Below are 15084 nucleotides of genomic sequence, written 5' to 3'. Positions count from 1 at the left end.
CCAGCATAAATTACTCGTGCATTTAATCAGTCCCAGATGATGGTGATAGATATAGGACTTCATGCTTTAGTGTGACTTTTTTTTTTTTTGGCGGTACGCGGGCCTCTCACTGCTGTGGCCTCTCCCGTTACAGAGCACAGGCTCTGGACACGCAGGCTCAGCGGCCATGGCTCACGGGCCAGCCGCTCTGCGGCATGTGGGATCTTCCCGGACCGGGGCACGAACCCGCGTCCCCTGCATCGGCAGGCGGACTCTCAACCACTGCGCCATCAGGAAAGCCCTGTGTGACTTTTTTAAAATGTAGAAACTTTCCTAAGTTGATTTTATCAACATACTTTTTACAAATCCAGGGAACTTCAAGCCACTCTTCATAAATTCAGTCTTATTGTAAATTAGGCTCCAGAATGTCCTCTTTGGTGATGCTATGACCCAACATCAAATAGCTCATGGGCTTTAATGTCAACACACCATAAAATAGAACAAAATATCGTGTAGTTCAAACCTACAATAATGTTCAAGGCACTCTAACCAAATCAATTAACCAGTCAAAATTTACATCAAAATAATCACTCAAAAATTCTGGCTTAATTAAATATTTTTATTTTATTTTATAACCTGTGGATGTACTGTTCAGCATGGTGACTACAGTTAATAATACTGTACTGTATATTTGAAAGTTGTTACAACAGTAGATCTTAAAAGTTCTTATCACAGGAAAAAAAACTGTATTGACAACTGTGTGGTGAAGGATGTTACTAGACTTATTGTGCTGAACATTTTGCAATATATACATATACATAATATTTGGTATACATATACCAATCATTATGTACACTTGAAACTAATATGTCAGTTATATCTGAATTAAAAAAAATTCTAGCTTAGAAAATGTCTATATAGGATTGTATTTGTACAGATAGCCTAATCATGTTCTAAAATTGAGTCGTAACATAATAATAGTCAAATTAGGAGAGAGTTTTAAAAATCATAGGAATTATCATTAGAAGGAGAGATCATTTAATTAGAAATACATTATGCTTGTATATTCCACAAGTGGAAGCAATATTAGCAATATTAACATTAACACCATTTCTCAACCAAGTCTCATAGTAAACTTATATAATATGGTTTATTTTCTGCTCAATTCAATAAGCAATTAACTCCAAATACAGAGTACATATTTGCTTATGAAGACATGATTTTCCACAATGAAAACCTAGTCTTAGTTTTCTTTCACTAGATGACGATGTGATCTTGCTTGATGCTGACTGCAAAATAAAAGTTCGTGGATATATCAAGACCCTCCTTTGTGCAGAGAGTGCCCCCAACAGCCCTGTGCCCCAACCCCATCGCCAAGGACTAAGATATCTACTCCATCTTTGGAGGGCCACCACAGTTCAACAAGATTCCATATTCTTTGCTAAACAAACCAGAAATATAATTTAACATTACAGTTGGTGGGTTGTAGTATTTCACCAACAGTATCCCACCCAAAATACTACATCTTCTTAAAATCCAGTCTACTCTAAATGATCTTGGAATATAAATAAACATTTTAAGAACTTTCTTTGTTTTGCATTTTTTTTCCTGGCCGCACTGTGCGGCATGCGGTATCTTAGTTTCCCCGACCAGGGATCGAACCCGTGCCCCCTGCAGTGGAAACACAGTCTTAACAGCGGGGTCGCCAGGGAAGTCCCTTAAGAACTTTCTTAATGAGAATAAACTTATTAGGCTTCGGTCTAACTTCCATTTAGCCATATACCACATGAAAAGAACATAAACTACAAGAACCGGAATGCCTGGGTATGACCTTAGACAAGTTATTACACCTCTCTATACCTTAGTTTTGTCATTTATAACATAGGGAACACTCTCTAGAGTGTGCTTTCTCAATGAGGGTGAATATGCTTCTTGGGAGAAGGTGAAAAGATCTTATTCTCTTTATTAAGAAAGCAAGGACATATATATATATATATATATATATATAGTACATTAAAAACAACAACAGTATATTTGTGGTATTACAATTTCATGGGGGAGAGTATGATGATGAAAAAAATGTCTAAAAATGCTCTCAGGAGTGGGGGGCAATTAAAAAAAAGGCTGAGAGATTAAACTAGGCAATATATGTAAAAGTATTCAAGAGCCATGCCTGGCACATAAATAAGCACTCATTAACTGCTGGTTAAAAGGAGGTTTTTTGCACTAAGAGGAGAAAAATAATGGGTCCAAGTCTACCTTGAAATGCCAGTTTAACCTCTTGGAATGTAAATTTTGATTCAGAAGGAAACTATGTTAATACTCAGTGACTTACGTGGAAGTGCAACAACTGATATGCAAGGAGTGGAATCATCAATACTTTGATCATCCTCAGAAGACAGACAAAGCCTTTTATGTGGAGGTTCAATACTATCTTCTGAGTCTATTTCATCAGCTTCTAATGAAACAAAACAAAACCAAAAATCTCAAAATCTTCAAACCAACAGGAGAAAACAAAATCTTCAACAAACAATGACTGTAAAATAATCTTCTTACTGATTTGCTATGTCAACTAAAGCCAGTCGTGCAAGTGAGACTCACTGTCCTCTCTACGCCTACTGCAGCACCTCAGCTCTTATTCTTATGACAAGGAACTATGAACAAAGGGGTCACTTTTTAAAACATCACACTTTTGTGCTGTTGACTACCTAGCTTTCCAAATATTTCACATGTAAAGACAAGGGTCGGTTATTTAATTCACTCACAACATTCACTGAATGCCTACCATTACCTAAGTTTGAGATACAGAACAATAAGAGATACCCTGACTGTCAAGGAGCTCATAGTACAGTGTAGGAGATGACTAAACTAACAATTTCAAAATGGTGTAATAAGAACTATGAAGGTGGAATGAAGAGGCTGTTATATGAGCACACAGGCATTTAATTTAGACTGGAGGTGAAGGGAGGTTTCTAGAAAAGGTGTCTTAAACTTCAAAAAGAAACAGAAGCCGGGGGAAATGATTATTAACTGGCAGTAGGAGTAATACATGCAGTCATACCGAGGTCCGAGAAGCTTAAAGTATGTTAGGAATATAAAAATAGCTGTGAACTGCTGGAATACCGCTACATGAAATGTGGCAGGAAATGTGGCTGCAAGGAAAGCTGAGATGATGGAAGGCCTATGTGCCAAGTTAAAGAACCTGAACTATATTCTTAAAAACCATGGGAAGCTTATTAAAAAAAAAAACCAAAAAACTTCCTATACTGTGAGTGAATTAAAAAAAACTTCCAAAAAGTTTGTTCATTTGGGTTTTTCCATAACATCTTACAGAAAAACTTGAACTTTTTGGCCAACCCAATACAATTATGTCAGCAGGTTCTCCTACCATTCTGAGGACAGTGAAGAATGAGGTTCCCGTCTGCGTCCCGAGTCAAAGTCACAGAGTTCACAGTTTCTACTGTTACTGTGTCAGAATCCTCTTCAACTGTGCTCATACTCAAATCTGTATAAGAACAGGTTTCAGATTAGGGTTTAAAAAATTATTTCCAAGTATGAACATGAAGTAGCCCACAGAACCCTGCCCCCCCCCAATTTGTATCTGCCTGTAGTATTCTTTATGTGAAATTGCAATGATGCTTCAGGTTTCAAAATGTTTTTTCAAAAGTATAGGGGCTTCCCTGGTGGCGCAGTGGTTGAGAGTCCACCTGCCTATGCAGGGGACACGGGTTCGTGCCCCGGTCCGGGAAGATCCCGCATGCCACGGAGCAGCTGGGCCCATGAGCCACGGCCGCTGAGCCTGCGCATCCGGAGCCTGTGCTCCGCAACAGGAGAGGCCACAACAGTGAGAGGCCCATGTACCGCAAAAAAAAAAAAAAGTTTATACCAATTATTTAGAATTAGCTGTAATAATCTGCAAGAATCTAAATGCGATGATTAATTAAAAACCTACAGCATTTACTTTTTTAAGAGTTGTTTTTATCACATCCAATGAAAGACAACCTGTTCCAAGTTGTCTGTCATATCAGCAAAAACTCACACCACTTTTTAGTTATTTTTTATTGGCAGCTTTGTGATATATTCAAATAGGTGTTTAACTTCTGATTCTTTACCAGAAGACCCATCACAACTTTTCTCTTAATCTAAGAATTACTTCTCTAAAACACTATTTGCAAGTATTTAAGCTCTATTATTATCTGAAAAACAGGAACACTAAATAATTCTTCCTGCTGTTTTTTTCATATTGAACAAGTACATATATCTGTCACTGACCAAACTGTTTTCCTAACAGATATGGATCTAGGTCTTATTTTGAAATAGAGAACTGGATTTTGCTTAAAGTGCCTTTACCTGTTATTTTACACATATATTATTTCTCTTTTGTTCAGACAGACTGAATAAGTAGCACTTTGAATACAGTATCTCATGGCTGACAGGGGGAAATGCCCTGAATTGTAATCAATGGCCTGATTGAAGTCTTTGGGCTTACCTTGTAATGTTCAATGAAGTTCTTGCCTCAATACTCAATTTTGGTCTTGTCCACATACTTTTTTACCAACTAAATAATACAGAGGACATAAGCCTTGATGTGTATTAATCATTCAATATTTATTTGGTTGCTATATACAAGATATTAGTCTGTACATATATTTGCCATTTACACAAATGCATTTTCCCTTAGCAGAAAAACTTAAGAACTATTAACATTTACATGGTGAAGATCTACTGATTCACTCAAGTTCTACTGTACAAATTACTGTTTTAAAAGGACATCATTCATTTTACAATGGTAAAGATGCCATTCCCCAATTAAAGATAAGTAGAGGTCATGATTTAGTTATGACTAAAATTTGCAAATCATGAGGTAAGGTCCCTGGAACAAAGGAATGCTTACCTAGCAAACAGATGGATCAGCTATAGCCCTTCCCACAGAATCGAGTTGCCTTCCCTTTGCCACCAGCATCACTTTCATGTTATCCAGATTGTTTCTCCTCCATGTTCCTACCTCTGCAACACTCTGAAAAAGTAACAGCATTACACAATCAGGCTTACTGAGAACAAACAACTGTGTGCTAGCAGTATGCTGATGACAATCTAGCCTCAAGCCTCTGTGATGTCTCAACTAGAAGAAGAAGGACAAAACCAGAATTCTTCCATAAGTAGACCTTTTGGAAATCAGCCTCTGAAAGAATTCTCCAATGAAGGGCAGAAATGACGGGATCCTATGCCTACTAAGTCAGTTTATAGGCAGTTTCTTAGCCCAAGTTGCCCCTCATCAAGCAGTCAAACTTTCTCGGAAAAAATAGGTTGAATTACACCAGTGGTTCTATGAACTGTAGATCTGGGTACATGTAACATGACCTAGGGTGTATACCAACCAACAATACCACAAATATTACCAGTAACTATATTTTTCTTTATAGTAATTAACATCTCTCTTTAAATGTAGTACCATATTTCATCTTAAAGCATTAGAAACTACATAATATCTGTTAACAGCTCTGCCCAGGGATCTGTGGGAAAAAAGGAATCCTAAACAATCAGGCCAGAAAACATAAATTACAAGAAAGCTTTTGAATGTATTGTGAAACTTACAAAATCTGAAATGATTTGATTTTTTTTTTAATTTATTTATTTTATTTATTTATTTTTGGCTGCATTGGGTCTTCTTTGCTGTGCTTGGGCTTTCTCTAGTTGTGGCAAGCGGGGGCTACTCTTGGTTGCGGTGCACAGGCTTCTTATCGTGGTGGCTTCTCTTGTTGCAGAGCACAGGCTCTAGGCACATGGGCTTCAGTAGTTGTGGCACTCAGGTTCAGTAGTTGTGGCACACGGGCTTAGTTGCTCCACGGCATGTGGGATCTTCCCAGACCAGGGCTCGAACCCGTGTCCCCTGCATTGGCAAGTGGATTCTTAACCACTGTGCCACCAGGGAAGTCCCCATGATTTGATTTTTAAAGGTTTCTTTCAATAAACTTCTCATCTTCATCCCAAAGGATCAACCGAAAATTAAAAAGCACAGCAAGATTTAAGGTTCAAGGGGATGTTTCAGCAAAAACCAATGATTAAAATTCTCATTTTTGCAGTATTCTAATTAGAACTCCTCTCTAGGATGGGTATCTTTGAGAACTGCTATATATAAATAAGTCTGTAGTGCAAAAGGTACAGATCCTGCTAGAGAAACATCCAGTCAGTTAACAGATTTCATGTTGTTCTCACTTCAGAATCCATTAAAATGTTTAAAAGCTGGTTTGTAAAGTAATACCTACTGTAGAAGATGGAGAAATTAAATGGTAAAAAAAGAAAAAAGAAGTTAAAACCACCCATAAACTTGCCAAAATCATACTTCACTCTTGTTGATGTGTGTGTGTTTGTGTATGAGGCTATACTGTAGAAGCAATTTTATATACTGCATTTTAGAGTTCATTCATATTGAAAAGTGTGAAGGAAACCAAGCTAGGTATTTAACTGAAGTTTTCTGTATCGTTTAAAACTTCCACTGCATAAAAAACATGACGTTATCCAACAAATAGCCTATAACTGGACATTTACATTCTTCCCAATTTTTCATTTCCGTAAAACACTGAAACATTCATACACTATTTCTTTAAACAATATTAATTACTGAAAATTATTAGATCAAAGAATACAACAAAATAAACTTTTAAATCATGCTGCAGTCTATTTTCCAGAAAGGATGTACAAATTTATATTCCAACCACTGAGGTGTAAACTCTACTCCTAGTAGTAAATAAAAATACCTTGCCACTAGTATTTTTATTTAAAAAGAAACAACAAAGCAAAAAAATAACAAACCCAGCACAACTCCTCATGTGATAGGTACAAAATGGTTACTGGTTTAGCAATTTAATGACTGTCATCTTAGGACCCAAATTAATCTAAAACTTCGGGAAAAAGAGAAAATACAGGTGGATTTGAGAAGATATGGTAAGATACAAGGAAAGGTATCTTAAGGTAAGATACAAGGTAAGTACAAGGAAAAAGGAGTCTGAAATAGCTAGATGAGAGTATTTCATTCTTGATAACCTGTACTGGGGTTAGAGGTCGATCCCATGCAGTGTACTAGCTTTAAATCAGGAATCTAGGTTCATTTTTAAAAGTCTGATAATTCATGTTAGAGATGAGTAAATGCTTCTACACTGCTTTGCAAATTAACTAGCATATCTGTTCAATCAACAAATATATATCACATGTGCAATGTGCCAGGGACTCTCTAGGCACTGGGATATAGTGGCTACTTTTTTTTAACCCCCAAAGATAAGCTCTTGACTTACCTTCCTGGGGTTTTTCCCCTCTTGTACTTACAGCTACACAGTCTGGATTTAGTAATATTTGAGAAACTCACCTAATTTTATTTTTAATTTACTTTTTAAGGTAACACATTTACATGGTTCAAAATTCAAAAGGTAAAGGTGAAGTCTACTTTCCACTCTAGTTCCCCAGACCCCCTGCCTGGAGGTAAACAATGCTGTCAGCTTCTCATGCCTCCTTCCAGTTATTTTACTCATATATGTCAATATATTCCTCCCTGCTACATACACTTTTTATAGAAATAGCATCATACTACAAATAGGGAAGCTTACCCTAATGGCTACTTTATATTTCTTCATCAGCAAGTACTGTAAGCCAGCCAACAGATTAACAGCAAAGTCCCCAAGGTGGGACCTGATTTGGCCTGGCAGGAGGGGATTAAAAAAGAAAGCCACTATGGCAGAGGCTTCCGAGCAAGGAGAGTAGCTGAATTTAAGGCTGGAGAAAAAGACAGGGGCACATCTCACAAGGGCTTATAAATCCTTGGACTGTTTTAAATTGGGAAATATAATTTACATTTTGAAAAGATCATTCAGACTGCAATATGGAGAATGGATAAGGGAGTAAGTCACGAAACAAGCAGCTGTCCAAGAGATGATAGTCATTTGGAATAGGTGGCGGAAATCAAAGAAAGGAGCCTGGACAGAGGATTTATTTTGGAGGTAGTGTTGACAGGATTTGCTGAAAGTAGATTAAGAGATGAGGAGCTATTTCAAGATGATTCCCTACACTTTTGGCTTGAATAATTGAGTTTGGGGGCACTAGAAGATATTTATTAAATATTTTTATTACTGTTAATATTAACAAGTTAAGATATACGGCACCCAAATGAAGATGTCAAGTTGCCAGTTGGAAGCTGGAATTCAACAGGCAGGGATTAGACCTGTAAATTTGAGTTAGTGGCATGCAAATTGTTTTTAAAGATAAGATCACCTAGAGAAGTTAGAGAAGACAACCTAGAGTTCTGAAGCAGAAGTCAAGCAATGCACAAACAAGGAAAGGAGACTGAGAAGGACCAGCCAGGGATACAGGAGGAAAACTAAGAGATGTTACTTAAAAGGCTTGAGAGTGTTTTTCAAGGAGCATTAAGTAGTTGACTGTTAAATACTGCCGAGAGGATAAGATGGAGAAGTGACTACTTGATTTGGCAATAAGTAGAACACTGCTGACCTACTGGAATACAGAGAATTGGAAGTACGGAAGGTAATACAAAACAGGTCTTGTACAAGGTTTAGCTCTCAAAGAAAGCAGAGTGAGAAGATCTACGGTAGAGTCAAGACAGCTGTTATTTATAGGAAGAGTACATCTGTATTTTAATATGACTATTAGAGTAACTGAAAAATGTTGGTAAATAAATCAACTTACGATAGTAAGGTACAAAGTTGAGTAATTTAGGGCCTTGTACTGTAATTCATTATACGTGAAACTATGCTTAACTTCAAAACCCGTTCCCCATTTGGTTTAATAGGGAAATATATCAGGAAGATCTCCAATTCTAACATCAAAATTTTGGTTCCCTTTGGGGCAAATAAATACACATCATCAGCCTATTTTTTTTATAAACTTTTCTTTAAAAGACAATCTACATATTTATTTATTTAGGCCACACCTCGAGGCATGATCCCTACCAGGGATCAACCTGCGGCTCCTGCACTGCAAGCGCAGAATCTAACGACTTCCCTGGTGGACCACGACGGAAGTCCATCAGCCAAGTCCACCATCAGCCTATTTAGATCTTCCTTTCTTTCTCTCAAATGGGTTGTACCATATGCACTACTTTTTTTTAACCAACCAGAAGTGAGAACATGAAAGGAAAAAATTTTAACAGCCATTTTAATTGGTGAAATGGCATTCTGGCACGTTTCCATCATTTGGTGGATATATTAATGCCTTAGTAAAATCAAGAAAAGAATACCTGAAATGTGGTACAGAACAGGTATTATACTCACATTTAAATGAGAAATGTATTTGTTTACATTTATAGCTCTCAATGAACAAGATGACACTACTCAATGTAGAACCAAAAAACCTACTACTCTTGGATCTGTTAGTTAACATAGACTTTAAAGACATGATCTACTCCATTCCAGTATTGATGTAAAGTTTTTATTCATTAGATTATCTTAAACTGGTATTTCCACCAATTGAGTCTACATAATTGTCCTGGTTTATCAGGCAACTAAGTGTCATAATCTTCTAAAAACTAGATCAAACCAAGAAAAGTGGCATTTCTTCCTGGTTTTGGGACTAGTTTCTGTAGATAAATGTTTACTGGTTCCCAAGCACAGGACTAGTACAAATGGGGAAGGGTAGATTCTATTATTAGAGATCATGAGAAGCACAGAGCTAACACTTGCTGACCCTTGATGCTTGAAGATGTGATTCTTCATTGCAAGATGGGATGAGACTACATGGTGTGAAAAACATTCAGTACTATAAAATAGTTTTATAAGGGGAAATCAAGCAAGCGACAGAACGTAAAGTACCAGAATTTTATTGGATGAGGCAAAGACTGAGAAACACTAGCTGACGCAAAGTTTTTGGCATAATTCAACTAATAAGGCAGTAAGGACACATTTAGTTTTCAGATGTCTTTTTTCCTGCCCCAATATAATAAGAAAATTACTCATTTTCCTTTTTTTTTTTGGTGATAATCTTCCAAATCTTTCAGCCATATATTAACATACCTATTTTTAATTGTTTTTACGATACTGTGATCATACTGTCACATCTTTTATAACTTTTTTTTTTGCACTTAACTTTATGGGGAGCATTTTCCGATATTAGTAGTTATTCTTCCATAGCACTTTAAATGGGTACATGGTACCTAAACTTATCTAACCATTAACCTATTACTGAACATTTTTGTTTTCAAGGTCTTGCTATTATAGACTCCATATTGGCCACGACCATACCTTAGGTGGTACATAACTAACGCCTTAGGAAATGCTTGTAAGAGGATTTGCTTAGTAACATACAATAAAAAATCTGAAAGATATGTTTTGAAATATTTTTTTTTGAAAGAATGAAAACTCTGCTAAATTGAAAGTCTTAGTGAAGACTTTCACTAAGAAGAGAATAGGTAACAAATTCCTGGACTTCCCTGGTGGTGCAGTGGTTGAGAATCGCCTGCCAATGTAGGGGACACGGGTTCAATTCCTGGTCTGGGAAGATCCCACGTGCCATGGAGCAACTAAGCCCACGTGCCTAGAGCCTGTGCTCTGCAACAACAGAAGCTACCACAGTGAGAAGCCCGCGCTTGCCACAACTAGAGAAAGCCCGCGTGCAGCAACGAAGACCCAACACAGCCAAAAATAAATAAGTATATTTTTTTTAAGTAAAAATAACTTAATAAAAAGAAAAAAAAATTCCTATATCCTGAACATGGGAACATAGAGGGATATCAGGAAACAGACAAAGCCACAGACATCTTAAATATTGATTTTATTAAATATAGGAATGAGGTCACTTCACAGTTGAGGTTGAATGCTTTAGATTATGGTCCCAGGGGATTTGTTCTTCTGTATACTTTGTGGAAAAGTTTGAGAAAGAGAACTATAAATGAACATACAAGCATACTGACTTAAGGTACTTAACATTCATTATGGTTTGGTTTTAAGATAATATGACTATATACCATAAAACGTCAATAAAGATATTAACAGGGTTTATTATAATAGGCTTTAATTGTTTTAAGATGTTGATTTCAATTACCAACTACTGAAAACAATGACACTATTAGAGTAAAAAAAATTACTTGGTAGTATGATTCATTTCAAGGTACAGCATTTCATACCTGGTTTGGCAATACAACCATATTGCTTATTAAAAAACAAAAATGTTGTCTTTTACCCGGTGCATGATTTAAGAGCTATACAATGTGTATTTGGCTACATTTTAAGATTTCAGCCATTGAAAACTGAGCCCTTTAAGCAAGGCATCATCAGAAGCTCTTTAAAGGTAATACATTATCACTATAGTTCTGATATACACTGAAGCCAATTTTTAAACCACACTTCTGCAACAGATACTAAAATACACATAGACAGTAAATAAACCTAAAGAGCATTTTTTTGCTGCCTAACACCTGATGGTCAAAAAGATTAGTTTTGACAACCGGTTACTTGGAAGAAGGGCTTGACAACACAGTGCACACAACTAAAATGACAGCTAAAAAAATGGCATAAGGTTAATACAAACACACACACACACACACACACACCCCGCCAAACAAAAAGACAATTAAATTGTTCATAAAGAGCTCTCCAGTGTGCTTTTTCATGACAACTTCTTTCTGGTATTCATTGGTGGAATGGGATCTTTCTATAAACGTGAAAAAGGAGACATGATAGACAGGTTTCTTCTTTTATTTAAGTTTATCATTTACCTTTACGGAATCAAAACAAAAACAAAGCCTACTTGTGATTTCTATTACAAGCATCCTCGTCACAAAAGGAAAAAAAGTGAAGGGGAGAAATAATATGAAAGAAAATACCACATACATTTGATAACTCTGTATTTTATATTTAATGCCCTTGGCAATAGGTTTATCACTTTCTCAGGTCACCGCGTAGCATTTAAGGACAGAAAAGGCTTTGGAGCTGAATTTGCAAAGCATTTAGAAGCATACCAATTCCTAAGGAATCTTCTTATATGAGGGGGAAAAAAAAGGTGCTAAAAATGATGGTGGTAAGAGAAAACGATTAAAAAAGAAAACTCCATTTTGACGAGGCAGGTTAAATAGTGTTATATAGACAGCCTCTATATATGATATTAAAAAACTGGAACTCTTCCTAATCTTTTCAAAGTTTTGATGTCTTTACAACAAAACACAGTTCCCACCCCCCCTCAATATTTTAACAGCTATGTGCCAGGCTGTATATTCCTAGGGACACTTGTTTCACATTATCTTACTCATCCTCACAAGTGTTAACCTAAGTCAGTGTTCTCAATGGAGCATGAAAGCAACAACTGTTTAAAATAATGAGATGTTATTTTCAGGACATACAAGCTTATTACAACATTAATAAAAATTAGGATCTGTAGTTGTTGGAGAGATAAATAAGTGAGCAGAAAGATAAATATTATGTGGGAAAAGTAAGGACTAGTTTTGTTTTTATTTCAATATTAACTAGTAACATCTAGCTAACCTTACAAATACACTTATCTCTCCCGCTGCCTTGGGGTGAAATGAGGTAACTTTTCTACATCTTAAAAAAAGCCTGTAAAAAGAAGAGAACTTGGGAAAAAGAAAGAAAAAAAACAACTAAAGAAGACAACTACCTTCTTTCGGGGTATAATTCTCTACCAATAACCATTTCCCGTGACTGCTTCCCCTCAAAATACTTCTAAAACCTGAACACCCAGAGAAAAATGTTTATATAGCATATATTTATTCATGGAACTGCTCAAAGTGTGGACTTAAAGTTCTATATAAGTATGCAATGCCCAGTACTTACTGATTAACTGTTGATGAAGACAGGGCAATAGCATTTTGGCTCCACCATCTAGCTCAACTGCAATCAATTAAAGAGATTCACGGAGAATATGCAGGTTCTAGATCAGTCCCAAAAAGCATATTTTGGGGTGAGCCTATCAACTAAAATAGTAAAAAAAAAAAAAAAAAAAAAAAATTAGCTTTTTTGGTGGCACATAAAGTACTTACTTAGTATATGGGAGTTAAAATAAGATTATCATAGAACATGAAATATTTTTTCTTCATAACTAACACGTAATTTTTTCCCCAGAAATGATCAGGCTAGTTTTTGTCCCTTGTGAATGAAGGGAAAAAAACTTTATTCTCACACCAAATTTTAGTCAGATTGACAATTTTTGTAACGGTAAGGAACATACACTTAATTTCTCCCTGAACCTTAACTAAGTCTCTAAATCTTAACCTAATAAATGTATCTTACCACCACTACAGCATAACAGTAAAAAGGTAAGTTTTTGGTGTATTATCAGCACGGTCTTTAAACGTTTAAATGCTGGTAAATTATTCAAATTACTAAATAAATAAATAGAAAAAAATGCAGTGACACACAAAGTTATTTGAAACACAAGTTTAAGAGCAGCTCAAAGAAAAAAAATCTGAAGTAATGGAAAAATATGAAAATCCTTCCCTGAAAAATAGTTTTTCTCTCTGTAAACTTTCAACACAATGCAAGAATGTCTTACTTGAACTGGAGCTTAAAAGCTATAAATGGTTGTCTTCGGGAAATCAAAATAAAGGTAAAATCGATAAAAGATAAAATACTTCCAAACGGTATTACTGTAAGTTTAAAATACTGAACATTAGGAAGTAATCCTACAGAATACGCTTTTTGTCAAATGTCCCAACAAGCAGCCTCACCTACGGTCAGAAAGAAGGTGCACAACGATCAATCAAGTTACGAGAAAATAACCATTGAATGTGAATTTCCAAATTCAATCAGGGAAAGGGAGCCCTGACTTTTACATTTCACAGATTAATCACCTCTCCTTATCTACACCGAATTTTTATTCTAAAAACACATGCTGTACCATTCAACTGCATAGAATTGGCCACTTCTACCCTCAAACCTATGCCGCAGATTCCCTAAAGATTCTCAAAGTCTGTTTTAAAGGACGAAGAAAATTAAAAAATTTTAAAACTTCCTCGGAACTCGTCAAAACACGACAATCCCTATGTTGCAGGCTCATTTTCCTGTTCTCTGCCGGGTTAGGGCTGTCTCCCCGCACTTCAGCTCCTATGTTTCCCTTTTAAAAGAGACTCAGGCTGACAGTGATGGTTCGGTCAGCAACCCCGATCCCTTCCGCTTAGGCCATGAACAGCTGAGCGAGAGTGATCCCCAAAAGGTGGGAGAAGAGTCGAAGAGGCGAAAAGGTAAGAGGAAAAAATAGGGGGTGCGGTGGGGTGGCGCGAGACAAGCCCCAACTCTCTCGATCCCATCCAAGCTCACCTCTCCTTCACTGTACCAAATAAAAACGAAAAGGTAACAAAAACGTAAAAAAGAAACCCTACGAAAAAGCAAGGAAGGCTTCCTTACTCTCGGGGTTCCCGGGCCCGATTCTCTCGCCAATCTCCCGGCCCACCCCACCCCACCCCCAGGGGTCCCGGCGCCATTTAGCTCCTACGAAGCCGCCGCCATTTTCCGCCCCCGCCGGATCGCTAGCTGTGCCTCGGCGGCTGCTCGCTACCCTGCTCTGCAGCCCACGCCACCGCCACAGGCCCGGCCCCGAGAGGGAGGCCCTGGCGTGAGCGTGCGGGGACTGCAGCTTCAGCGTCACGAAGGCCCAACTCCCACCCCGCCCGCGGTGCCCGAGCGCCGGCAGCTGGCGCCGGCCGGCGAGAGCAGGCGGGCAGCAAGGGGGCCGGACAGGCTCCACTGGGCGGAGCGGCCCTAGCGGCGCCTGGGACCTGAAGCTTCCATCGCACTTACTTCCTGTTTTGGGTCCGGGCACTTCGGAAGAACCAGGATGGAGGCTCCAAAAAATACCAGGATGGAGGAAGCAGCCACGGGCAAGAGTGGCTGCAGCTGGAGTGAGCGAGCGCGACAAGCCACCGGAAACGGAGCTACGGCCGCGCCCCGCCCCCAGCCCCCGCGCGCTCCCCCGCCCGGCCTCCTCTCCCTGGGGGCGGCCCTGCGCGCTGGCCGTGGCGTCACTTCCGGCCAAGTCGGAGCGCGAAGAAAGGTCCTTGGTTATTTGAGCTTCGAGACCCGTCTGAGTGGGAGTTGTTCGTTGTCTGCTCTTTTCTCCTCCTCCTACAAGGAAATAGGTACTGACTGCTGCCAT

General features: G+C 38.1%; 1 protein-coding gene across 5 annotated transcripts in view; it reads right to left on the bottom strand.

Moving 5' to 3' along the window:
- The window catches only part of DMTF1 (cyclin D binding myb like transcription factor 1), a 43895-nt gene extending 29025 nt beyond the window's left edge, over positions 1-14870 (bottom strand). The window contains exons 1-6 of one of the 5 annotated variants that reach the window (XM_067746101.1): positions 14730-14868; positions 12768-12907; positions 4874-4996; positions 4469-4537; positions 3368-3484; positions 2315-2437 (exon numbers count right to left, since the gene is read on the bottom strand). In XM_067746101.1, coding sequence (XP_067602202.1) covers positions 2315-2437; positions 3368-3476 — 232 coding nt within the window. In that variant the 5' untranslated portion in view covers positions 3477-3484; positions 4469-4537; positions 4874-4996; positions 12768-12907; positions 14730-14868. Of the gene's footprint in view, positions 1-2314; positions 2438-3367; positions 3485-4468; positions 4538-4873; positions 4997-12767; positions 12908-14336; positions 14356-14729 lie in introns of those variants that run through there. The other 4 variants (XM_067746104.1, XM_067746103.1, XM_067746105.1 and 1 more) reach the window with 4 other exon arrangements.
- Between the last annotated feature and the right edge of the window lie 214 nt (positions 14871-15084).

Source organism: Pseudorca crassidens, chromosome 8 (assembly GCF_039906515.1).
Source record: "Pseudorca crassidens isolate mPseCra1 chromosome 8, mPseCra1.hap1, whole genome shotgun sequence".
NCBI classification, from domain to species: domain Eukaryota; kingdom Metazoa; phylum Chordata; class Mammalia; order Artiodactyla; family Delphinidae; genus Pseudorca; species Pseudorca crassidens.
Note: the sequence above shows the minus strand (reverse complement) of the source record. Positions and strands in the feature narration are given on the sequence as shown.